The following is a 24,415-nucleotide window of genomic DNA, read 5'->3' as shown; positions in this document are numbered from 1 at the left end:
AGAGGGCTCAAATGAGTGTTATAAAGTGGTCTTTTGAGTTTGTTTATCCAGCTGGGATGCGATGAGATGAGATGAGCTATGGAAAATTTTCCACATGAAAAATCCCCATAGTTAACAAGCTCGATGAGTTTAAGCTCAATAATTAGATGTTCGTAATTCGTATTTACATGGTTTCTATGACTGTATACTCTGGTACAGAATGAATGTTTTATATGCTTTATTCCTCCTTCTTGTTGTCCGAGGATTGGTTATCCTGATGCGAAGAAAGCGTCAAATATAGCGTTTGAGAGCCAGCCTCTAGCGTTCTCACTAAACCAGCACCTCCGAGAACGTTAAGTAGCCCCAAGAGCTGTGCCTGCAGTTCTGGCTTGCTGGGGAGCGTCTTGAATTGATTCAATTGAGTAACGTCGTAAACCTCTGTCTCGACCTTGGCTCCCACAACGAACAGTTTATCCTGAGCCCTTTCCAACATCTTTAGGATCTTGGCAACGCTTACAGGATTAGTTTCTGCAAAGGTGATCGCTGCTGTAGGTCCTTTTAATAATGGTAATAGAGGGTGTTTCCTATTCTGTTTCTTTCGACTCAGAGGAGCACAGGGATCTGAGGCCTTTGAATTTTTCAGATAAACTGAGAATAGACTGTTTCTCAACATGGTCAATCTACCGCCTTGTTGCTTTACGAGTGATCTATAATGATGGTCCTCATTTTTCATCAAATTATTATAATGGACAAAGAGTACCACTGGGCTCGTTTCCATCATATGCTTGTACGAATCAACCAAAAATGTCTTTCTAGACTCCAATGGCTTCACAGTGATTCTTCCCTCAAGACTTGTGTGTGAACTGACCGCATATGATCTCCACCAACTTCTCGATACATAGGGCTTCCCAAGCACCTGTATAAGTGGTAATCTCAAACCTAACAAACCTGACAAGCTCATCTTGCCCAAATGCGATCCAATTCAGCCTCAATTGACTTTCTGAAGTGGTCAAAGTTGGTCAAAGTTCTCATCAAACGGTCAAATTTTTTCACTTTCTTAGTATCACCGTCGCTGCCCACGATATAATTGTTGGCACTTCAGAGCTGTGAAGAAGGCGTCAAGAGAACTCATTAGTGGATCTTAAGCGGTCTCTGGTGATCTGATAGTAACGGAGGAACTGCTGATGAACAGTCATTTATCTGGGACGACTTCTCCGGAGAGATATGCTCCTCATTTGTCCGAGTTTTACTCTATTGTTAATAACACAAGTCCGCAAAGTGTAGACGCGATGGAGACTTCTAGCACCACTGGTACTCACTTGAATGCGTCTACTTTCAAACGTCGGATGACTCCCGCCAGTGTGCGATCTGGGATGAGCTCTATTAGTGATTTGAGGACCTTGGTTACCAAGAGAGACATGAAAAATACCGTCGACGCCATGACGAATCTCCGAAATAGCTCGCAGGGATATGCTAAAAGTTTGAGGGAAGTATCCAACCATGCTGGAAGTATGGCCCATTCGCTTGAGCAACTGGCAAGACTCAAGGGATGCGCAGATAGTACTGCTGAGAGATTCTTGAGTGCTAGTGGACTTTTCTACCTCTTGGCCAACCATGAAAATATCATGTCGCAATGCTTGCAAGCTGCTTTGAGCGATGGATTGTTGGAAGAGATTGATGAGTTCGAGGTCAAATTTAGGACCATGGAAAACGAATTTAAGAAACAGTGCAAAGAACAAAGTATGAAGTTAAAACTGCAGGAAAAGCATAATACAAACCTATCAAAAAGGAAGGTGAGGAATCTCATGTTATACAAGGAGAGCCTTTTGAATTTACAATCGCAGTTGGATCATCTAGAGGCCTTAAGGCACGATTTTTATCAGGATTCGTATAATTTGGTGGAATCGACTTGTGATCACGTACTGGATAACGTGGCTACCGTTTCGAGGGCCCAGGTAGAGATTTCTGAGAGTATTGCACGGAAAGGCTGGTCAGGTGGCGGGCTAGATGAGCTACTTATGGACGCTGAGGATCCGTTCGCGAAGGAGGAAGATTCTACTCGCAGTGACGACGAGATACAACCTCAAATAACTGTTACACAGGACAAAGATAACGACCGAAATAGTGATGATGAACCTAAAACTCCAAGAAAAATTACATCCTCAACAAGGATAAAGTCACCTCTGGCGCAGTCACCCCAAAATAACCTTGACCGCGATGAAGATCAAAGCGATTTGGATCAGGAGGAAGATGAAGCTGGATTCGATAATTCCTTCTCGTTGCCCCTGGCGGGCAGCGCAAGAAGCCGAAATGGCGATAAAGAGAGTTTAAAGGATCAAAATGTATTAGAAGGTGTATCGATGTTGAGCCTAAGCGAAGTTCGGCAAGGACCAGCCATTAACGCAAACACAAATCATGATGAAACGATTGAGTGAAAAGTCTTCTGCATACCCTTGTATATCATATGTATCATTATTACAGAAAATTTTCGATAATATCAATTATCGTCGTACTGATAAATACCCCAGCCCAACGAGGCTTGATCTTTGTTGTAAATTTCCTTAACTTTGACCATGCCATCAGTTTGTTGTCCAGCACCGGCTCCCAACCCCACGATCATTGGCACGAAATGCTCTAAAGTTGGATGCGCCGAGTAGAGGAGTTTACGTTTGGCTGGATTTTTTAGCAGATCTTTGAATTGGTTTAGTTTGTTACTAGCCGAGACATCAGGCAACAAGATATCTCTCAACAGTTCGTTGAACTGTGTTGTATAGCTCAGCGGCTTGGTACTCATTATATTATCTCTCAAATTGTGGACGCTCATCCCCGAGACGAGAACTAGCCCACCTTCATCCCTGTACTTTGACAGTGCCTGTCCCAATTTGTAATGTGTAACAAAGTCAGTCTCATCAGCTGTCAGTGAAACCTGCACCAAAGGAACGTCGAGATTCCAGTCGTCTGCTGTTTTCGCAGGAAAAGCCACCCTCAAAGGAACCCAAACTCCATGATCGATACCTCTGGTAGCCAACGATGCATGGACCGGTGAGTTACCATCTTTTGAGAAGTATAAATTTAAATCCTTAGTAATACGAGTGGCTAAGGACAAATCGTTCCTAGTACGAAACTTTTCAGCGTACAGTTGCTTGGGGAACCCATAAAAGTCATAAATGAGTTCATTTTCCAAGGAACTTCCAGAAGGTACAGCCACTTGCACAGATGATTTCGAGTCTGACTGCCAGTGAGCAGAAACCATAATCACAAATTTCGGTTGAATCGTTTCTCGAATAAACTTCCCAAGTGCAGCAGTGGCATCAAACGCACCAGGCTCACCACCGAATTTGGCGTTTCGATACAGAAACGTTGGACCCCCATGGGATAGAAAGTAAACTGGCGCAGTACTCATCGTATAATCAATCGTCGAATTTAAATATTTGTAAATGGCCAATATTGCAACCACAATTGCCACACCCCAATACATCAACAATTTTCTATCATCCAAGTTTCTTTAAATCTCATCTCTCTCTTATGTATGCTAATACTTAACAACCGTCGTTCACTTCTAATGACAATCGAATTGTCAGCATGAGTAATAATTGATCAAATCACAATAACTGTGTACGAGGCAGCTTACCAGTCGATGAGCTCCTATGGAAGCTTCACAGACTGCTTCTTAGTTAATGACAGTGTATATTCCCCTAGTAAATCATTACCAAATCTTGTACCAAGGCCTCTTTGACTGGTCCTCACTCGTATGCCCATCCCACTGGTGCTTCACCCTTTCATCATGCGGCACACTGTTCATCATGGGTTTCTCCTTCGCTGCGACCGTATTCCTGGCCATCTGGGCCACTTGGAAACTCTTCTTTCTGCGCAGTCTGCATTGCTCCCATCCAACAACGGAACCCAGAAGCAGCCCTCCCACAGACCAATTGGCAGATTTACTGGGGTTTTTATGGTACAAAAAAGTCACAGCACCAGTAACAAACATACAGCTGAAGCCAATCAGCCCGGCGTCTCTGAAACAGGGAATCATTGTCAATTTTGCCAGTGAAAAGTCCTCTCGCGATATCGTACTCAAGGCCCTTTCAAAATTAGCTTCTTCCTTTGAAACTGCTCTCTCACTCTGTGAAGCTTCTGCGTTAAACCTGGGGCTCGTGTCTTCTAGTAGAATCTTCTGTCCTCTCGAGTAATTCGCCATTTGAGCACCATCTTCTCTCTTTCCAACGGTCTCCTTCGTATTTTCCGACTCATCACCCTTTTTTGATCCAAATGGCCACCAAACCATAGTTCAAGCACCCTCTCACACTTCTAATGGCCCTCTAAGCAGCCTACAAATTACCCTCTAGACCGATTCAAGCCTCTTGAAACCTTTTGAATAACTCTTCAATTAAGTGAAATTTATCTTTACCCGGGTTTTTGGTCAAAAATTGGCTAAAGTTGAGCCAACTTCGATGGCTATCAGAGTATACTGTTATTACTGATTTGCAACTTACTACGAGCTCCTGAGGTTTGCTAACACCTGCTGAGAGGTGCTGTTTGAGGGCTGGATGACACTGTGCCCGAAGAGAGTGTTTTAAGAGCTATGTTTCGCGATAATTACCACGATAACCGATACGATAAACACATCAATATGTACCCCCCTGTGGCGGCTACAGCCAATACTAGTGGTTCTGCTGTTTCACAGGTGGCAACAGAACCAGTGGCACCTTACCCCTTGGAAGATGTCGCTGAGGTTATCAACCCTATTCCAGTTTACAAATCGTCAACTCCGACTTCTACGCGACCGTTGGTCGAATCAAGCGCCAGTAGTGGTAGCAGCACTCATGATCGGTACGAGCATCCTTTCCAACTACCACCAACTACAACTACAAGTGTGGAGTCATTGAGACCACAGGAAACACGAGAAAGAATACCGCCGCCGCCTTATGAAGAATCAGAAAATAAGATTTTACAGGAGAAGGCTTATAGGACTGAGGAAGAACCCACGAAGGTACCGCAGCCTCCAAGGGAGAGGAAACGCGATCTGTCACAGTATTCGCCCAGTGGATTGAAATTCTACGAGATTTATAACACCACGGTGAAGGACTCTGTCAGCTTTACACCAGAAGTTCAAATGAAATGGTGTGAGACCTTGCTGGAGTTTGCATTCGACGAAGAGTTTCTCAGTCATTATAATATCAATGCAGAAAAATTGAAACGAGAGTTAAAACCGGAAGAGGTCACCAAGAACCAGAAAGTGATTCTTGAACATTCTTTTAAAGTTTTGGCGAAACTGATAACGATGAAATGGGGACCGGCGATGTATCTCATGGGCACTTTGTATTCGCATCAACCATACCTGGCGATCAAAAACAAGAGCATCGTTGTGCGCAACGATAAGAAAGCACTCGAATACTACTGTCGTGCGGCAAAGAGTAATCATTCTGAAGCTTGTTACCGTGCTGGTGTTTGCTACGAGTTTCAAAAGGGTACAGCGGACGTATCGTCTCAGTCGGAGTCCCTCACACTAGCGTTCAGGTATTATTTGCGTGGTGCTGAGTTGTGTTCGAACTCTGCCTGCATGTACAAGCTTGGTATGTTTTGTCTCTACAGAGAAGATTTCCAGGACGTTCCGCAAGCAATGTCATGGTTCAAGAATGCCGCCAAGCAGCACAATTCTCCACAAGCCCTCTACGAGCTAGGTAAGATCTACGAATTCACATCGCTACCATTCACAGTTCAACGACTACTCACGGAAAACAATATTACACCAAACCCAACCAAAGCACTTAAAAACTATTATGCATGCGCTACAAAATGCGAGTATCCATTAGCGCAATGGAAGCTAGGCCACTGCTACGAGTTCGGTGAGCTACAATTGCCGGTTATCGCCAAGAAATCTATTGCATGGTACGCCAAGGCAGCCCTCGCGGAACCAAAGGGTAATGCTATGGCCATGCTTGCACTCAGCGGATGGTACCTTACGGGTGCCACAGGTGTATTACAGCCAAATGACCAAGAAGCATTCAAGTGGGCACTGCAAAGTTGTGAAGCCTCTGACGGTAAGCTTGCACGGGCGGAATACGCGCTCGCTTACTACTACGAAAGAGCCATCGGCTGCACACAAGATCCAGCGCAAGCCAGGGTTCATTATGAGAGAGCTGCCAGGTTAGGGCACTCCAAAGCTATCTCTAGACTTCAATCCGGTCTATAATTCAAATAATTGGGCAAGAGTCACGTGACTTCAGTTACTCATTCAAGATAAAATTTTGTTGTATGAATAAGAAAAAAAAGACTTCAAGATGAGTTTATTCTTGAAAGAATACTTTTACAAAAACTACAAGCGATTTCAACAGCTTTTAAATCGATTCACAGTATACTGTGGATTCTTTGGTAGTTCAGTGTAATTGTTTGCTGTTCGAAAGAAAGAATGGAAGCTATTGCACATCAATCTGTGAAGCTATGCCCATTTATGCGTCAGACGATCTCGTCTGCGCAAGGTGTCAAACAGTTAAGGTCGGCCAATTTGCCTGCTATGGCCAAGAAATGTCCTGTGGTTGGCCATGCTATGCAGAAAAGAGATTATGCTACTGCATCTGCAGCACCAGCTGCTGCCACTGCTAGTAAACTTGGTGCCGAGACTGTTGCCAACCACGCTACTCAGGAGTCCTCCTTTGACTTTGATGGGTTGTTCGAGAGGGATATTGAGAAAAAACGTTTGGATAAGTCTTATCGGTTTTTCAACAATATCAACCGTCTTGCCCGTGAGTTTCCGATGGCTCATCGCCAAACAGAAGAGGAAAAGGTGACCGTTTGGTGCTCTAATGATTACTTAGCTTTGTCTAAGAACCAACAAGTTGTGGACGTGATGAAGAAAACTATGGATAAGTATGGTGCAGGGGCTGGTGGTACCAGAAATATCGCTGGTCATAACCAGCACACTATGCGTTTAGAAGCTGAGATTGCAGCTTTGCACAAGAAGGAAGGTGCTTTGGTTTTTTCTTCTTGTTACATGGCCAATGATGCTGTTTTGTCGTTGCTTGGTCAAAAAGTGAAGGATCTTGTTATCTTTTCGGATGAGTTGAACCATGCCTCCATGATCGTTGGTATTAAGCATGCCAACACTACCAAGCATATCTTCAAGCATAATGATTTGCAACATTTGGAAGAGTTGCTGCAAATGTATCCTAAGTCGACCCCAAAATTGATCGCTTTCGAGTCTGTTTACTCAATGTCCGGTTCTGTCTCAGAAATCAACAAGATTTGTGATTTGGCTGAAAAGTACGGTGCGTTGACTTTCTTGGACGAAGTGCATGCTGTTGGGTTGTATGGTCCACACGGTGCTGGTGTCGCTGAACATTGTGATTTCGAGGCTCACCGTTTGAGTGGTATTTCCTCTGTCCCAAATAAGAGGACTGTTATGGATCGTGTTGACATGATTACTGGTACCTTGGGTAAGTCTTTCGGGACTGTTGGTGGGTATGTTGCTGCATCAAGCAAATTGATCGACTGGTGTCGTTCCTACGCCCCGGGGTTCATTTTTACTACTACTTTACCACCTGCTGTCATGGCCGGTGCTGCTGAAGCTATCAGATACCAACGTCGTCACTTGGATTTGAGACAACAACAACAAAGACACACCTCTTACGTGAAGCAAGGTTTTGAAGAGTTGGGGATACCCGTCATTCCAAACCCTTCGCACATTGTGCCTGTGCTTGTCGGTAATGCTGATTTGGCTAAACAGGCCTCTGATTTATTGATGGAAGACCACAGAATCTACGTTCAAGCTATCAACTTTCCAACTGTGGCCCGTGGTACTGAGAGATTGAGAATCACTCCAACCCCAGGCCACACCGATGACTTAAGTGACATCTTACTGGACGCTGTCGACGACGTGTTCAACCAATTGCAATTACCTCGTGTCAGAGATTGGGAGAATCAAGGTGGTATTCTCGGTGTTGGTCAGAAAGATTTTGTCGAGGAGGCCAATCTATGGACTGAACAACAATTGCAATTGACTAATGACTCTTTGAACCCTAATGTGCTGGACCCGGTGCTACAACAGCTAGAGGTTTCCAGTGGTATTAAAGCTTAATATTCAGCAAATTCTTAATAGCCAATTTGATACCTATTTATGACTATCAATATAGTAATATCTTTATTTTTTCTCCTATACCAAGACGAAAGTGAAATTGAAGTTAACTACTTAATGATAGTATGAGCTTTAAAAAGCGGAATTGTTCTGTTGCAAATCGTGCTTCAAACCATCGGTGCTTTGCTTCAACTCACTTTGCAATTGATCAACAGAGAACTCCTGGGTTTCCTGACCCAAAGGTTTCGTAGTTGGAGCATTTGGGAAGGCAGCAGATGAACTAGTTTGTGCGTGGGACTCATGTTCTGGCTCCAATGGCACTTGAGCGGTCATTTGGGTAGTAGTAGATTGAGGAGTAACAGTGTTAGTCTGCTGGTATTGGCTCTTGACGAAGTTGGAAACAGGACCCATCTTCTTATCCAAAGTTTCTAGATAAGGCTTAGTCTTTTCAGAAGCCACTGTAGAAAATTCCTCGGTCTTGGTCTTAACAACCTTGATACCATTGTCGACAGCAGTATCGATCTCAGTTTGGAATAGAGAGTAAACTAGAGGAACAGTGAAAGCTCCAATAACACCCACAAATGTGATAGTCCATAGAGAGAACCATGAGAAAAACTTGTGTAGCACATAAAGAACTGCTGCAGCTCTGAAATTGTTCTTTGGCTGGTATGCAAACACCAATTTACGCAATTTGGCCTGTTGAGCAGGCAATTGCTGCAAAAGACAGTCAACGTGAGGTTTCAATAGTCCCACGATATTTAGACATTCTTTAGGAGCATAAGAAGAGATCAAACCTTGACCCAAAAGAATCTTAGAAACGAATTCCACTGAACCGGTAATGAAAACAACAGTGTAAAGTAGTTTCAAAAATAAGGTAGCCAAATTGACGGTTTTCAAAACTAGCAAACCCACCAATAGACCTCCGAAAACTTTCCCAGTTTCCACAGGGTTTCTCCACAACAATAGGTTGTTGCCCCCTTGTTTCTTCTCAACGTTAATACTTGCACTAGACATCCTTTACGCTTTTTTATTAGTCTATGTGGTGAACCTTAAGCTGATTGAAAAGTTCCAACCTTGAACACTTTTATATACTAAAAAAGGAGGCTACGAGCGATAAAAGAGGAAGAGCAAAAAAACTGAAAAATTTTCCAGATCAAAAGGTTAAAAGAGGTCGATAAGAGAGGTTAGATGAATCTTAGTATGGTCAATTGAAGAACCATTGGATTTGTTGCGTTGTAAGGAACCTAATACGAGTTCTCAGCGGCTCGAAAAGTAGCCTGAGGGCTGAGAAACAGCGTTGTAAAAATTTGGTGCCGGGACAAGCAGTCCAGGTAGTTTCTATGTGAGTACAACGAGCTATTGAAAGTTTTGAGAGGTTGATTTGATGCTGAATGGTCGATTATGAGTCTTAAACCTAACAAAATTTCCAGCGGAAATTTCAAGAAATTTTTCAATTCTGCATAGTGATGATTACTTAAAGAAGAGGCCATCGAAGAGAGATTGAAGGTCTTCTTAGTGGTTTCAGACTACGAAACGAGTGGATATGTTGAGATTTAGAAGGTCATTGCACAGTTGTGGTGTGCTGCGCCAAGGTCAAAATTTGACCGAAAAGATCGTCCAAAAATATGCTGTTGGGTTGCCCAAAGGTAAAGTTGTGCACTCTGGGGACTATGTTTCGATCAAACCTGCTCATTGTATGTCTCATGATAATTCTTGGCCTGTTGCATTAAAATTTATGGGGTTGGGTGCTACCAAGATACACGATACAAGACAGATTGTTAACACACTGGATCATGATATTCAAAACCGCGATGAGAAGAACTTGGCGAAGTACAAAAACATCGAAAACTTTGCCAAGAACCACGGGGTCGATTTCTATCCTGCTGGTCGTGGTATTGGGCACCAGATCATGATCGAAGAGGGTTATGCTTTCCCATTGAACTTGACTGTCGCTTCCGATTCGCATTCTAACACCTATGGCGGTATCGGGTCCCTGGGGACTCCAGTGGTACGTACTGATGCTGCTGCTATCTGGGCTACGGGTCAAACATGGTGGCAGATTCCTCCAGTGGCTCAGGTCGAATTGGTCGGACAATTGCCTCACGGCGTTTCCGGTAAGGATATCATAGTTGCCCTGTGTGGTCTATTCAACAAGGATCAAGTTCTTAACCATGCGATTGAGTTCACCGGTGACTCGCTTGAGCATTTGCCAATCGATTACAGACTCACAATTGCCAATATGACTACCGAATGGGGTGCACTGTCCGGTCTATTCCCAGTTGACTCGACTTTGATCAACTGGTACCGTAACGAGAGACTACCTAAGCTAGGTGCTAACCACCCAAGAATCACCAAACAGATTATAGATGATTTGGAGAAAGCTGCCTCTCAATGGAAGGCCGATACCGATGCTAGCTATGCAAAGAAGTTGACTATTGATCTTTCGACTTTACAACACTATGTCTCTGGTCCAAACAGCGTCAAAGTATCAAACACTGTGCAAGAACTATCGGCTCAAAATATCAAGGTAGATAAGGCGTACCTGGTCTCTTGTACCAACAGTAGGTTATCAGACCTGGAATCTGCAGCGCAGGTCGTGTGCCCATCGGGAGATATTAACAAGATTAACAAGGTCTCTCCCAACGTCAAATTTTACGTTGCAGCAGCTTCTTCAGAAGTCGAGAAGGACGCTAAGGCTTCTGGTGCATGGGATAAACTTGTGAAGGCTGGCTGTATCGTTCTACCACCAGGTTGTGGTCCTTGTATTGGTCTAGGTACTGGTTTGTTAGAAGCTGGTGAGGTCGGTATCAGTGCTACCAACAGAAACTTCAAAGGCAGAATGGGGTCTAAGGACGCCCTTGCTTACTTGGCCTCTCCTGCTGTGGTTGCGGCATCTGCGATCGTTGGCAAGATCGCTTCTCCAGCAGAGGTATTTGGAACTCAGGAAAACTTCAGTACCAAGGTCAACACTACCACTGGAACTGCAGGTTCATCAGCTGCCGAGGAGTCTAGTGCGCCAGCAGCAAGCAGCGGAGCAGTAGAAATTCTAGAGGGATTCCCAAGCGAGATATCCGGTGAATTGGTTCTATGTGATGCCGACAACATCAACACTGACGGCATTTACCCAGGTAAGTACACTTATCAGGACGATGTTCCAAAGGAAACAATGGCGAAGGTTTGCATGGAAAACTACGACCCAGAATTCCAAACTAAAACCAAGAAGGGAGATATCATTGTCAGCGGCTTCAACTTTGGTACCGGTTCTTCCAGAGAACAGGCAGCTACTGCAATTCTCGCTAAAGGTGTCAATCTAGTGGTTTCGGGATCGTTTGGTAACATCTTTTCCAGAAACTCCATTAACAATGCATTGCTAACGTTGGAGATCCCAGCATTGATTGAAAAGTTGCGTAACAAATACAAGGACTCACCAAAGGAATTGACCAGAAGAACGGGATGGTTCCTGAGATGGGATGTCGCTCACAGAAAAGTCGTTGTGACTGAAGGTTCTCTCGATGGTCCTGTGGTGCTGGAACAGACAGTGGGTGAACTGGGAAAGAATTTGCAAGAGATCATCATCAAGGGCGGTCTAGAAGGCTGGGTCAAAGCTCATCTATGAGCTGCGGCCAGTACTAGTTAATTATTTATTGATATATGGGTTCACGATTTGAATAGTGAGATGAAGGATATAGAAGCGTGCTCGGCGGCTATTCGTCCAACTTACATACCACTTTATAGAAAACAAAACAAGTCAAATATGAGATGGATCGGGATGAGAGGATTGCTTGAGCCCTAAATTGTTCAATCAATTAGGCCATGGTCAGTTTAGAATATATCATACAAACCAATGGTCCTATTGTTCATCGATCAGACGGCAAGATGAAAATCCAATTGAAAGCGATGAGATTGCACATATTTCACAGGATGCGCTCAAGAGACTGCTGACCGATAACTACTAGGTTCGTTTAGTTAGAGAAGACATCCAGCTGATGACTCCCATTTAAGTTGTTTTATTGAGAGTACCGCAAGAGCCTGAACAGAAACGAATCAAGAACTTAAAGGTTGGAGGTGCACACATGTAACCGATCGGAAAAAATAGTTGGATTTGAGAATGTAACTATGTTACGAACACTTGCTTTTATCGGTGCTCGTATAAACCCAGCAGAGTTGAAGCTATATATGAAGCTATAAGATAGATCAATTGGGATCAGCGGCCGGACAATAAGCAGTAACGACCGATCAAAGTTTGCAACATGTAGAGTTGACTCCAAGGGAGACTAAATGAGGAACGTGAGGTTGACTAACGCATCGCCCAGCAGAAAAAATGGCACGTAAAATAAATATCATCAGCGCCCTGAAGAAGATGAAGACTACAGTGGGCATCAGGGGCAGGATAACGATCTATGGCCATTGATTAATTATCTCTTATACTCATCGATGAGTCCTTCAACGCTGGGGCCGGCAGGGTGACGATCAATGAAAAAGTGAAAAATCTCAATCTTCCTCTGCTATAGAACCATGAATTGACACATTTAGCGAGGCCTAAGAGTGCTTGGGGCAATGCAGGAGACTGTCAGAATTGGTGGGAGAAGGTCGAAGTTGGCTGTGATTCAGTCTATGACTGTCAAGCAACTTATCGAAGAAAATTTTCCCAACTATGAATGCCCTGTCTTGGCGCTGCAAACGCTTGGTGATCAGGTTCAACAGAAACCTTTATACTCGTTTGGTGGTAAAGCTCTATGGACAAAGGAGCTAGAAGACTTGCTGTACGACAAGGATAATGAAAACAAGATAGATCTCATCGTGCACTCGTTGAAGGATATGCCAACACTACTGCCCGAGGGGTTCGAGCTGGGCGGAGTCACAAAGAGAGTAGATCCTTCTGACTGTCTCGTGATGGCGTTAGAGTCTCCATACAAGGGTTTAGGAGACCTACCAGAAGGGAGTGTGGTTGGGACTTCTTCCGTCAGGAGATCCGCTCAATTGAAGCGTAAATTCCCCAATCTGAAATTCGAGAGTATTAGAGGAAACATTCACACTAGATTGAAGAAAGTTGATGACCCTGAAACACCATACAAATGCATTATATTGGCATCAGCAGGCCTTATACGTATGGGGTTGGAGCATAGAATAGCTGAAAGGTTCACATCAAAAATCATGTATCATGCGGTGGGGCAGGGAGCCCTGGGGATCGAAATCAGGACCGGGGACACGCGCGTAATGAAAATCCTGGAAAAGATCACCGATTTAGAGAGCACGGTATGTTGTCTTGCAGAACGTGCATTGATGAGAACTTTGGAAGGAGGTTGTTCCGTCCCGATCGGTGTCGAGTCCTCGTATAATGTTGAGACCAAAAGACTTGAGCTGAGAGGGATAGTTGTAAGTGTCAATGGAGAATTAGCTGTCGAAGATAGCCAAGAGATTTATATTGAAAAGATTAAAGAAGATTCAATGGCCTGCGGAAGATTGCTAGCTGAAAAGATGATGGCCAAAGGGGCCAAAAAGATCCTTGACGAGATAAATCTTGATAGAATCGAGCAGTAGGTTGGTACAAGGCGATCTACTGTGTGCTATTACCTGTATATAAATGTCTATATGAGTCCCGAATTTTATTTACTTAATTAATTCACGATAATTTTAAGCGAATTGAAAAATTCAAATATTTTGGTAAAATCGATGATTTCAATTTAAAGGAATCGGCGGATCCTCTGAATCGATGGATAAGTACAATTTGATCATCAATGATGAGACTTTTTCCTCGCTGACTTTGAAGGTTGCGGATTATCCAAGGACTTTGGTTCATTGGGAGAATTTTTTGAATTATTTGATTACAAAGGCATCTCCTCTTAATAAATCATTGGAGCCCTCCATATACAAATTGATTAAAAACACTTATGAATCGTTGCTTTTCCATTTCCCGTACTTGGAAAATTACTATGTGGATTACGCCCTTTTTGAGTATAAGCTCGGTAACATCTCCAGAGTTCACAAGATTTACCAACAAGGCCTACGAAAGTGCAATGATAGATCTCTGTTGCTGTGGATATCATACCTGAAGATTTGTAATGAAGTAGTGATAAACCAACGACAGCTGTTCAATCTTTATGAAAGGGCTGAACATTACATTGGATTGCACTTTCTGAGTGGGGAGTTTTGGGAATTATATTTGGAGCAGATCCAAGAGAGGTGTTTGACAAAGGAACGATATTTTGTCATACTTCGTAAAGTTCTCGAAATACCTTTGCATTCATTTAGCAGATTTTATTCAAGATGGTTGCAATGCATTGATGACATACGGGATGTGTCTCAGCTCATTCGACTGGCACCAAAAGAAGATCTCCAGAAAAAGATGAAAGTGGATGTGAACTATCAGGGAAGAAAGGGACCGTATCTTACAGAGGCCAAAAAGCTCATGAGGAAGTTCACGAAGGAGCTGTACATGGTCGTGCAATATCAAGTCCTAGAGATATACAATCTTTTCGAGTCAAAGTTGAGCATTCATTACTACTGCTCTCAAGAGACACTTATATCATCGGAGGAGATAGCCACTTGGAATGCTTACATCGATTACACCACTAAATTGAAGATTGATTCCCTGACTGAGGTAAATTTCCAAAGAGCACTATTACCATTGGCTCATTACGAGAACATATGGATCAGGTATGCAGAATGGCTCATTGACTGGAAAGAAGATTTGGTGTCAGCGAAAAATGTCCTAATGAATGGTTTAACTATGTCGCACAAGAAAGCTGCTATAATAAAACTGCTCTGCTCAACTCTCTGCAAACTTCGCGATTATGAACTGCTCGAGCTGATATTGGGCAAAAAAGAAGAAATGTACGTCACTGATATAGAAGGTATCGATGAATTTGAGACTTTTTGGGACTATCTACAGTTTCAGATATTTTGCTGTAATAGCAGGTTACAGACCCGTTATGAGGTGGCTAGATCAGATCAATTGCTGCCAGATAATGTGCTTGATATTATAATAACACGTCTAAGTTGCGGTAGTCTGAAGAAGGGACAGGAGTTACTACTTACCTCATTACTTCAACTACAAAGCAAAACCAATACAGACATGATCGAGAAAAGGATTTTCAGGCACATAATTGATGCTAAATGGGAGTTTTACTTACAAAACGGGTTGTTTTGGAGCCTATACTCGCAGTTGATTTTTCTAGATCCATCCAAGTCCTATCTTGATAGAAGGCGACATATTGTCAAAAATATATGGAAAAATGCAACAAATTATGAAGGAACTGTTCTTCCCGCATTAAGACGGTTTTGTCAATTGTATTTACCAGAAGACATTGACACATTAGAAGAAATTTTCGAAAAAAGTTTAGATCAAAGAATAATTAATTAAACAACCTCTCTATATATGCTTAGTCCAATAACCGCTGCGTATAAAGTCAGAAGCACAGAACTGATCTTGCCGTCAATACGCCAATTATTGAGAGGAACGACAATAGCGAACACCAAAAATGCCAGAACTATGCCTATGCCACTACAGCCCAGGTACGAGTCCATAGTGTAATCAATGTGACAGAGATAAAGTGGCCCGCCACAATTCTTCCATCTTCTAAAATTTAATATGAGACCGTCAATACCTACGCCAAAGACGAAGTATAGCAATGGACTTCCAAAACAAGCTCCCAGAGCTAAATCTAACACCCCGATCTGGACGAAGATGATATTCGATACCAAGTCCCCCATGCTATTACCCCAGGCAAAGACGGTCAAACCAAGAATTGTACCTGAGATATTGAAGCTCTCCGCCCAATTCGTCAAGGTCATAACCACTATATGCACACAGTAACAAATTGTAGACAGACACAGCACAAAAGCAGCAACAGCCACAATGTTAGTATTGTGCCTGACTATTGATCTCCTCTGCCTGTAAATGAGCAAGCATAAAATGACAAATGACAATCCGAACAGCAAGTAAGGCGGCAGTGAGAATGATGGCTCGTGTACAAGACACCACGTCATGATGGGTAGTAAGGTTAACCTGATAGCCTCAACGATGTGAATATCGCGATCCTCTTCTCTATGATGCAAAAAGGGTATCAATAAGCATAGCAGAAGGGAAACAGGCGTGGTGAAAAAGAGTGCAATGTACTCAGTCGTAGGCAAACACATTGATTTGTCAGTCAGGTAACTTATTAGCTTGAAATCGCTTGGCCATGATCTCATGGTATCTTCTTCTGGAAGCTGGATGCCCGATGAGCAGATACTATCTGCCGGCCCTTGATCTCTTTGACATGAGGAGAAGAAACCTGGTATATGATCACAACTCAGCGATTTCTGAGAAAAGGGTCTGACCTTCGTGCTCAATAGCCTAGAGTTTTCTGTGGGTTCATCAACCGACGAAGAAACACTTCCTGGCCTCGATTGTTCCTCGGGGATATAGATACTGGGGATCTGTCTCACATCTTGTAAAGACGTGGTACGTCGTATAGGCACTAGGCGATCTTCCTCTTGATTATTTTCATACACAGAATCAACGTCATCCTCTTGCTCGCCTATGCGTGACATTTGTAATATATCTTCATTCTCCCATATATCCAAACAGTCCCTAAGTGTTATCCTGACCCATCCATTGTAATTCGACCTTAGGTAACGGCGAATCCTGCGCCTGATATTTGCTCTTCTTTCGTGGACGCCACTGTCGAAGAACCTTATGTTCCCATCACATAAACTTGCTCGGTCAGTATTGGTCATCATAGTCGACAGATCTGAAAGCGGCTCATCGGTAACTGCTCTCTCTTCCACTTCACAAATATCCGCAACACAGCTCTTTTGGTAGAAAACAAGGTATGTTGCATAAGCTCCATACGAGATAACCATAACGACACACTCCCAAAACATGAGACGTCCATCTGACAGGAAGATAGCTGACATCATAACCAGACCTGCGAATATTGCAATATCCTGAATAAAATCACTTCTATCGTAGATTATACGTCTTTCATCCTCTTCAGCCTTAAAAGACTCTAGTTCACGAGATTCTTCTACTGCAATCATCTTCAATGGACGTAATTCTATAGGCTTTACGAGTGCCATTGATCCCAGAACAACTGTTAATAGGAAGAAAATTCCCCCAAATAACTCTCCAACGGCCATAGTTGTCGCATCTGCACTCATAGCCTGATACGTACTCGTTATATCGGGAACAGCATTCCCCAATGCCAACAATGTCAAACCAGAAACTCTATCAGATACATGCAATATCTTCCTAGATATGCGCGATAATGATGGTGTCAAAAAGTCCGATGCAATAAGACCCAGGGCTATGAAGCATTCTAATAGTACCAATGGTTCAAGATATACTCTCCATAGTGTCTTATTTCGAAAACAATAGAATATAAGCCCAATATTCGCCAGGTAAAAGAGGACCGTTGTCAGCCAGCGCGCTACTTGTCGCATTAAATGGGCTCTTGACTGATTTGAAAGCCTTCTTTCTCTCTTATCCGCCAATCAATACTGATATAAAGCCGTTCGTGGACTAATTCGGTGTCCAGTGTGTTTAATATTGTATAGTGATTGATTGTCGTCAAGTATCTAAGCCTTTAAAGGCTTAAGCGAGTTCAAAATTTTCAGTGAAATAGCAAGAGATGAGCCCATCGAGCAAAAGTAGACGGTCTGGGCCACTTTATCTCTTTAATATGCATAATATTGCCTAAACTAACTAATCTTGTACTCATGTCATAGGACTTAACGGCTTGAAAGCTCTTGGTCTTTCAGCTGCGATTGGTAAACGCTAAAATCCCGAGACTCTAGAGCCTTGAGAGCAGTCGTGATATCTATGTGAATGTCTTCTATCAGTGCCTCTTTGGTGGTGTAGTCCAGTTCTGGTCTAATATAGCCTAGAATATTGAATTTGACCTTGGCACCGTAAAAATCGTCCTTAAAGTTGTGTATAATGTGTAATTCCACCGTTTTGAAGTCATTTCCATAAAAAGGATTCTTTCCTACTGATAGTACGACCGGAAGTATGCTTAGATCACCGCTGTCTTTCTTTAAATCTCGAGCGTAGTCAATCCGCACATCTCTTCCGTCACTCCTAGTCACAGTGCCAACTTCATGCTCGACCGGTTTGATCTTGGCATACCCAAAGTATACTCCCAGTTTCAAGTCATTTACGCTCTTTGGTAGCTGTTCAATAGGCACATTGGCAGTCGGTATTCCCAGTTCAGCAGACCCACGACCAAAGCCGCAAACTATGTCGCAGAAATCAGTAACAATTGGGAACGGAGGCTCCGGCTTCTCTGGAATGGGATGATCCGATTTTCTTCTAGTCATAACAGCTGGCTGAGTCTTTATGACGACTTAAGACTTTATCTTCAAGTAGGATTGATCTTTAATCTATCTAACGTAAGCGATGACAGGTAATTAGACTTTTAAAGATCAGTTTTAGTAATACAATTTAAGTCTATAAAGTCGTACTTAGACCACCATTTCTGGGAAGGACTTGATACCGGTAGTTTGCCACTCTTCCAGAAGGATTCGCAGTCTTGCCGCACCGACGTATTTGCGATCTGCGACGGCTGATGTAAGGCCATCACCTAGTAATTGTAACAGTTTACTGCCTTGGTTGCCATATGCCTGTAGGAACTGAGCTGCAGCAGCATCCCACCAGGATCCTAGAATCACGAAATGTGAGTTAGTCAGTAAATTGCCTTGTGTGTTTGCAATACGCGCAAGCATATGCCATGAGCCCGAGATGGGCATCGGATGAGTATGTGTGCTTATGATCTCTGGAGGCAGTGGTATCCTGGTGATAACTGCGTAAAGTGTCACCATACCGCCCATTCTTTCGTCGTAGGATGTATCTTCCTCCCATTTATCGTCTGCCTTTCGCTTCCAGCCCATATTTTGACGTCCAGATTCTGTGTCTATATTACAGGTAAATCCTATGACAAATGGGCACTTCTTGACGAGTCTTGCCATTAAAAGATCATGAAGCTCTTCGTATCGTACCATAAGGTTTACGGCAAGTTTCGCTAGTGGTAGCGCTGACTCTGGCTTAACTCTCACTTCAGTTTCCGCCTGATGTACCGTTGCCTTGGCTATGAAATTCAAAATCCATAGATACGCCAGCTTGTTATCTTTAGTTTGATCCACGAGGTTACACAGTTCCTGGTGAATGGTTTGAAGTTGAGTGTTGCTGTTCGTCAACTGACCAAATTTGGGGTTAACTTTCCTTTTATGCTTAGATAAAAGAGTTTTTAGACTAGGATCGGCCTTTTTGATAGGTTCAACGATCTCTTTCTTAATTGATGATATTTTCTCCTTATACTCCCAAAATTTCTTCTCAATGGTGGAAAAATCGGAAACAGTCTTTGCCTTGATGGCTTGCTGTTTCAGTCGGTCTCTCTCTTCAGCTTCTTTTTTGGCTTTTTCAGCCTGTTCCTGAGCTTCCTCCTTCAGCTTCTTCAGCTTAAGAGCCTCTTCCTTTTGTTTTCTCTCCTGCTCAACCTCCCGTAACCTTGCCGCTTCTTCTTCACGTTTTCGTCTCTCCTCTTCCTCACGTCTTTTACGTTCCTCTTCTTCCTTACGTTTCCTTTCCGCTTCCAACTTCTTCTTTTGTAACTTGATCTCTTCCACCTGTTTCTTATTGTCCAATTCCAGTGTTCTTAATCGTATGGCAAAAGAATTCTGTATGGCTGAAATCATTCTTTGTGAATCAAATACATACGTATCATCATCCTTTTCCCGCGATACAGAAGGTTCAGAATTCGTAATTGACTTGTTCCCACTCTTCATTAGAGGCAATGGAGCCCCTTCGACGTACGGGCTTTTGGCTTGAAGGTTCAACTTACCAATTAATTGCTCCAGCTCGGAATCCAATTGCTCAACGGCTGGTTCCTCCAGTGGTTCCTGCTTAGCCAGCGTAAACGCCAACGAATCTCTCTTGGGTAAATAGAGGTGCGGTACATTCTCATCTTCCTCATTTGGGTTAACAAAGCTCACATCATTGAAACTAGGTCCCGCTGATGAGCATGGTGAAGAGCTTCTAGTAATAAACGTCTCGTAGTCCCCTTCTTCGTCGGATGAGTCAAGTAAATCATCATAGGAGAATCGCATATCCGATCCAGCAACTGCAAACAACCAACAACGCTCAATTGCCAGCCAGTAATCATATAAAGAGGTCAAAGTTCAAACTAGTCTCAACATGAACTTAAAGTTATCGGTATACTAGTCATAGCGAACGAGCACTATCGAAAGTAATAGTGAAAAATTTTGGATTTTTGATTAAAAGTTAGCACTACGAATTGAATCAAACCAGCGTTTTCAGTCGTTTATTAGCTTGACTGGAGCTCAATTGGTTAGGTGGAAGATGCAAAAGTTTTCAGTCTCGATTAGGAGCTTTTCCGTGACTTCTAAGGCCTCGAAGTCGGCCTGTTCGATGGTCAAGCCAGTTCATCATTTGGTAAAGATTGACAAGTCTAAGATCTCACCCAGATTCCCAGAGCTGAAATACGCAAAGAATGATATTAGATCGCCGAGTTTCATGCCTTCAACAACACATCAGGACAGATCCCACGAGCACTATTTGAATACAGTACAACCCGATTTGTTGCTCATCAATTACCAACACGGCTATGGAGGGGAGGAAGGTCTTAAGAATAGACCATGGGATGGGACTTCTCCTTACCACATCAATAGACAGCCCAAGAAACCTGTGGGAAGCAAAGCACAGTTACCAGATATCCATCCCATAAAATGGCACAATATCCCAGGCATTGACAGTGTTGTGCTGAACTGTTATGTTAACGAAGCCAGAGATAATCAGCTTTACGCTATATCAGCGGCCTTGCAATTGCAGCAGATAACAGGTTGTAAGCCTACAACTTTATACTCCAAGACCGATGTTCCGACGTGGAAAGTTAGAAGAGGTCATCAAATGGGTGCTAAAGTTGAGCTTAAAGGTCGCCCAATGTCACAATTTTTATCTACACTAACAGAGATCGTCATGCCAAGAATAAGAGAATATAAAGGTATCAGTAACAGATCAGGCAACGGTTACGGAAGTATCTCCTTTGGTTTGACGTCAGAAGATGTAAAGTTTTTCCCTGAAATCGACTCCAACCAGGATCTATGGCCAAAGACATTTGGTATGCACGTCAATATTAATACCACAGCCCAAAATGATGCCCAAGCTAGAACACTGATAAGTGGTTTTCAGATTCCTTTCCATGGTGCTGAAAAAATCAAGAACTAGGACACAATTTCTTAAGATATAACTCTATATACAACAAGAAAGCTTGTAAATATATGAATGAACCGGCTATGTGCTTTAAGTAGTATTGTTTACATAAAAATTGCGTAGTATGTAATCCTTTACAGTCGATATTCAGATTCTGGCCAGTTTAACCTTACCACTTTGTTTGGCAATCAATGCCACTCTGTCCCCTAGCGATAATGCTAAACCTTGACCTTTCGATCTGATGCGGACATGGCCGACTACTTGACCAGTTGATGGCTCCTTTTCGATGCACAAGTTGGCAAGTGCGTCTTCACCAAAGGAGGACTTTGCGTACAGGTTACAACTCAAGAATCTGCAATCCTCCTCACCAAGAGCTTCAGCAGCGGTCAAAATGCCCATGTTAGTGCCTTTCACTAGCTCTCTTAGATATGCGTGCAACGATGGTAGTTGTGATTTGACAGAGATCTTGTTTTCCCATTCAAAGGCGTTCCACATCGTACGGAAATTTTCATCCTCAGTCTTGGCGGGCTTGATGTAGTCCATGATATCAACGTGAACATCGTTCAAGATAACGTAGTGAGCATCTTCACCATGAGCACCATCATATATGATATTACCAAAGATCACACCAGTGTCAGCGGATGAGACCTTTACTGTCACCGTCAAACGGTGGAATCCATGAGGTACAACATTTGTACTTGTTGGGTTGTCTATTATCTTCAGATCACCAAGTGTAGCAAATTGAACGTGCAGGTTTTTCAAAGTTTCTCTTGTCTGGTTGACCAATAAAACATCAAGAACAACGTCAAATTGATGGGTAGTGATGTATGCTTCCGCATAAACAGGATCCGAAAAACCAGTCAATGGTACAATCTTTTTCAATTTGGAGATGACTGAGTTTGCACTAGCCTTTTCCGTGTCACCCTTCAGAGCCAATTGCAAGTCTTCCTCGATCATATCGCTACCGGCGACGTTGGAATTAGCCTGGGCAAATTGTCTGAAATGAATAGGATTATCGAGAGGTTCGGCCGTCTTGTTGAGATTTCTGGCGGATAATTTTGCATTCTTCTTCCTAAAAAGAGCTACTTGTGTTTTGAAAGATGATTTGGTAGCATCCAAGAAAGCCATCTCTACCAATTCTCTTTCAGATTTCTTTTCTGCTGGGTCGGATTCATCCATCAGAATGGAAATGGCGCAGACAATTCTCTCAAGAGAATCCTCATCAATGTTCTTCTCGACCAACGAGCTTTGGCCAACTCTGACTATGCTAACAAGAATCAACAAGCCTTCAGCCTTGAGTGCGTTCAAAACAGATTCATCCTTGGAGACGTTTTCAAACCTTAGAACGAGTTTGATGATTGTGCTTGCCAAAATCGAAGCGGTATAGAAATCACCGTTCAAAACAAAACGACGCATCGGTGTCCTCGAGTTACTCTCTTCAGTATCTGGATTCTCGACGGCGTCGAATGCGCTCTCAGTACCGTAAGTACCATCAGGTAGAATAATTGGGCCAGTACGCTTACTCTCGCTTTTATCAGTAGCCTGCTCTTCGTCTTCGGCACCGTTTGCTAGTTTTTTCATTTCGCTTTGCAAAATTGGCACTTCGCCAACACTAGCTCGGATGTGTTTCCAACATCTTTGGATCTCTTCATTGCTTTCGGCATACTCACCCAAAATCCATGAAGCGCCACGATAAGCCTTCGCTGACTTTATATTATCCATAACAGCAAGCAGGCTTTCCAGAATATCAGATCTCAGATGAGGAAACTTCTCAATGACCTCCTTGATGAAAGAAATAACTCCATTAGCTGCAACAGAGCTTAAATCAGGAATAAAATCCAAAAGTAGAGAAACAACACTAGCTGCAACTTCAGCGAAACGAATGGCAACAGTGTGAATAGTTTTGATAAGCAATTGCCTGTATTCCATAGATTTTTCTTTCTCGCTGTGGCTGACAGTGTTTTGTAATTCTTTCTTCAAAAGCTTCACGACATTATCGACATTCCTGGAAGTGACCAATCCCATGGAAATTTGAAGCGCTTTGGCACGAACGTCCATATCCTCGGCATTCAATACACGTAGGATCTCTAAAGTCAGTTCCTCTAAAGAACCAGGGTTCTTATCATTGATATCTTGAATTCTGTCCAAAACAATCAATTTGACATTGTTATCGAAGACCTTGACAGCCAAATCAACAAGTTTTGAGGCTGCATTGGTCAAGACTGATGGGTCCGAAGAAAGAGCAGTCAAAGCTAAAGCAGTTTCGAAGACAACTTCGCTGGATGTTGTAGAGCCTAGCAAATCGATCAAAAGTTCAACGTACTGAGGCTTCAAAGCAGGAGTCAAAGTGGCATCTTTTCTGATGAATTGAACAAACGCTGCTTGCAACAATGGGTCCAACAACTCGATCGAAGTGATATGTTCCTCCAAATAGCTCAAAGCTGCCTCTCTATCAAGTTCTGCTAGTCCGACAAACGCATTTCTCTTACAAATTGGATCGGTCTCAGCAATCAGAAAGGTATTGATAAGTTCCTTGGCGTCTGGCAATAAATGGTCACTGACTTTGTAAATGGATAGTACAGCCAAAATGGCATACTTACGCACATACGCATGGCGATACTCCAAACAAGCCATAACAGAGGGAACCATTTGCTCCAAAAGTTCGGCTTCTCTCAATTTGGTCAAAAATCTCAAAGTGTTACCTCTAATGTACTCGTTTGGGTGCTGTAAGTCGTGTTGAATGGCATTGCACACAAGAATCATCTCATGTCTCAACTTGCCTTCATTATCTAGCTTTGGAACGATTTCCCAGTAAAAGTACAACAACTTCTTCAGCTTCTTGTTCTTTGAAGGCATAACAAACCTGATAATGTGCATTAAAAGCTCTGGCAATGGGTTACCTTCCAACATGACAACTAGGATCCGCTTCATAGTGGCTACCTTATCTTCATCAGAACCCCTTTCTAGAGCTTTTTGGAAGTCAGAGACGGTATAACCACTGCTACTCCTCGAGGGATCAAACACTAAAGTGTAAGCTGGTTGCTGGGTTTCAACAGTCATTTTCCACTGAAAACAGAAAGTATTACCGAGAAACCTTCAATTGACTCCTCAATGGGCCTACAAATCAATTGTGTTAACTGTTATTTGAGTGTGTA

At 42.9% G+C, this 24,415-nt stretch overlaps 15 protein-coding genes across 15 annotated transcripts; 7 read left to right on the top strand and 8 right to left on the bottom strand.

Moving 5' to 3' along the window:
* Nucleotides 1-217: 217 nt before the first annotated feature.
* Nucleotides 218-940, bottom strand: MRPL11 (mitochondrial 54S ribosomal protein uL10m; the record flags this gene model as incomplete). Its single annotated transcript, XM_003679479.1, has 1 exon — nucleotides 218-940. The coding sequence occupies one exon, from the start codon at nucleotides 938-940 to the stop codon at nucleotides 218-220; it is 723 nt and encodes a 240-aa protein (XP_003679527.1).
* Nucleotides 941-1,163: 223 nt separating this feature from the next.
* IVY1 (Ivy1p) lies at nucleotides 1,164-2,414 on the top strand (the record flags this gene model as incomplete). The annotated part of the gene is made up of 1 exon (XM_003679478.1): nucleotides 1,164-2,414. The coding sequence occupies one exon, from the start codon at nucleotides 1,164-1,166 to the stop codon at nucleotides 2,412-2,414; it is 1,251 nt and encodes a 416-aa protein (XP_003679526.1).
* A 62-nt stretch (nucleotides 2,415-2,476) lies between these two features.
* TDEL0B01850 (DODA-type extradiol aromatic ring-opening family dioxygenase) lies at nucleotides 2,477-3,457 on the bottom strand (the record flags this gene model as incomplete). Its single annotated transcript, XM_003679477.1, has 1 exon — nucleotides 2,477-3,457. One exon carries the CDS (start codon nucleotides 3,455-3,457, stop codon nucleotides 2,477-2,479), a length of 981 nt encoding a protein of 326 aa, XP_003679525.1.
* A 228-nt stretch (nucleotides 3,458-3,685) lies between these two features.
* COX20 (Cox20p) lies at nucleotides 3,686-4,264 on the bottom strand (the record flags this gene model as incomplete). Its single annotated transcript, XM_003679476.1, has 1 exon — nucleotides 3,686-4,264. The coding sequence occupies one exon, from the start codon at nucleotides 4,262-4,264 to the stop codon at nucleotides 3,686-3,688; it is 579 nt and encodes a 192-aa protein (XP_003679524.1).
* A 297-nt stretch (nucleotides 4,265-4,561) lies between these two features.
* On the top strand, nucleotides 4,562-6,172 carry ACK1 (Ack1p; the record flags this gene model as incomplete). Its single annotated transcript, XM_003679475.1, has 1 exon — nucleotides 4,562-6,172. One exon carries the CDS (start codon nucleotides 4,562-4,564, stop codon nucleotides 6,170-6,172), a length of 1,611 nt encoding a protein of 536 aa, XP_003679523.1.
* Nucleotides 6,173-6,388: 216 nt separating this feature from the next.
* Nucleotides 6,389-8,053, top strand: HEM1 (5-aminolevulinate synthase; the record flags this gene model as incomplete). The annotated part of the gene is made up of 1 exon (XM_003679474.1): nucleotides 6,389-8,053. One exon carries the CDS (start codon nucleotides 6,389-6,391, stop codon nucleotides 8,051-8,053), a length of 1,665 nt encoding a protein of 554 aa, XP_003679522.1.
* Nucleotides 8,054-8,182: 129 nt separating this feature from the next.
* On the bottom strand, nucleotides 8,183-9,064 carry RTN1 (Rtn1p; the record flags this gene model as incomplete). The annotated part of the gene is made up of 1 exon (XM_003679473.1): nucleotides 8,183-9,064. One exon carries the CDS (start codon nucleotides 9,062-9,064, stop codon nucleotides 8,183-8,185), a length of 882 nt encoding a protein of 293 aa, XP_003679521.1.
* Nucleotides 9,065-9,593: 529 nt separating this feature from the next.
* Nucleotides 9,594-11,666, top strand: LYS4 (homoaconitate hydratase LYS4; the record flags this gene model as incomplete). The annotated part of the gene is made up of 1 exon (XM_003679472.1): nucleotides 9,594-11,666. One exon carries the CDS (start codon nucleotides 9,594-9,596, stop codon nucleotides 11,664-11,666), a length of 2,073 nt encoding a protein of 690 aa, XP_003679520.1.
* Nucleotides 11,667-12,607: 941 nt separating this feature from the next.
* On the top strand, nucleotides 12,608-13,591 carry HEM3 (hydroxymethylbilane synthase; the record flags this gene model as incomplete). Its single annotated transcript, XM_003679471.1, has 1 exon — nucleotides 12,608-13,591. The coding sequence occupies one exon, from the start codon at nucleotides 12,608-12,610 to the stop codon at nucleotides 13,589-13,591; it is 984 nt and encodes a 327-aa protein (XP_003679519.1).
* Nucleotides 13,592-13,763: 172 nt separating this feature from the next.
* On the top strand, nucleotides 13,764-15,413 carry PRP42 (mRNA splicing protein PRP42; the record flags this gene model as incomplete). Its single annotated transcript, XM_003679470.1, has 1 exon — nucleotides 13,764-15,413. The coding sequence occupies one exon, from the start codon at nucleotides 13,764-13,766 to the stop codon at nucleotides 15,411-15,413; it is 1,650 nt and encodes a 549-aa protein (XP_003679518.1).
* On the bottom strand, nucleotides 15,410-17,476 carry YCX1 (Ycx1p; the record flags this gene model as incomplete). The annotated part of the gene is made up of 1 exon (XM_003679469.1): nucleotides 15,410-17,476. The coding sequence occupies one exon, from the start codon at nucleotides 17,474-17,476 to the stop codon at nucleotides 15,410-15,412; it is 2,067 nt and encodes a 688-aa protein (XP_003679517.1).
* A 288-nt stretch (nucleotides 17,477-17,764) lies between these two features.
* On the bottom strand, nucleotides 17,765-18,352 carry FMN1 (riboflavin kinase; the record flags this gene model as incomplete). Its single annotated transcript, XM_003679468.1, has 1 exon — nucleotides 17,765-18,352. One exon carries the CDS (start codon nucleotides 18,350-18,352, stop codon nucleotides 17,765-17,767), a length of 588 nt encoding a protein of 195 aa, XP_003679516.1.
* Nucleotides 18,353-18,496: 144 nt separating this feature from the next.
* GLE1 (nucleoporin GLE1) lies at nucleotides 18,497-20,137 on the bottom strand (the record flags this gene model as incomplete). Its single annotated transcript, XM_003679467.1, has 1 exon — nucleotides 18,497-20,137. One exon carries the CDS (start codon nucleotides 20,135-20,137, stop codon nucleotides 18,497-18,499), a length of 1,641 nt encoding a protein of 546 aa, XP_003679515.1.
* Nucleotides 20,138-20,390: 253 nt separating this feature from the next.
* Nucleotides 20,391-21,275, top strand: MRPL7 (mitochondrial 54S ribosomal protein uL5m; the record flags this gene model as incomplete). Its single annotated transcript, XM_003679466.1, has 1 exon — nucleotides 20,391-21,275. The coding sequence occupies one exon, from the start codon at nucleotides 20,391-20,393 to the stop codon at nucleotides 21,273-21,275; it is 885 nt and encodes a 294-aa protein (XP_003679514.1).
* Nucleotides 21,276-21,407: 132 nt separating this feature from the next.
* On the bottom strand, nucleotides 21,408-24,320 carry SEC26 (coatomer subunit beta; the record flags this gene model as incomplete). The annotated part of the gene is made up of 1 exon (XM_003679465.1): nucleotides 21,408-24,320. The coding sequence occupies one exon, from the start codon at nucleotides 24,318-24,320 to the stop codon at nucleotides 21,408-21,410; it is 2,913 nt and encodes a 970-aa protein (XP_003679513.1).
* Between the last annotated feature and the right edge of the window lie 95 nt (nucleotides 24,321-24,415).

The sequence above is a fragment of the Torulaspora delbrueckii genome, chromosome 2 (genome assembly GCF_000243375.1).
Source record: "Torulaspora delbrueckii CBS 1146 chromosome 2, complete genome".
Taxonomy (NCBI): Eukaryota; Fungi; Ascomycota; class Saccharomycetes; order Saccharomycetales; family Saccharomycetaceae; genus Torulaspora; species Torulaspora delbrueckii.
The sequence above is the reverse complement of the archived record's forward strand: the minus strand, read 5'-3'. Positions and strand labels throughout refer to the sequence as shown.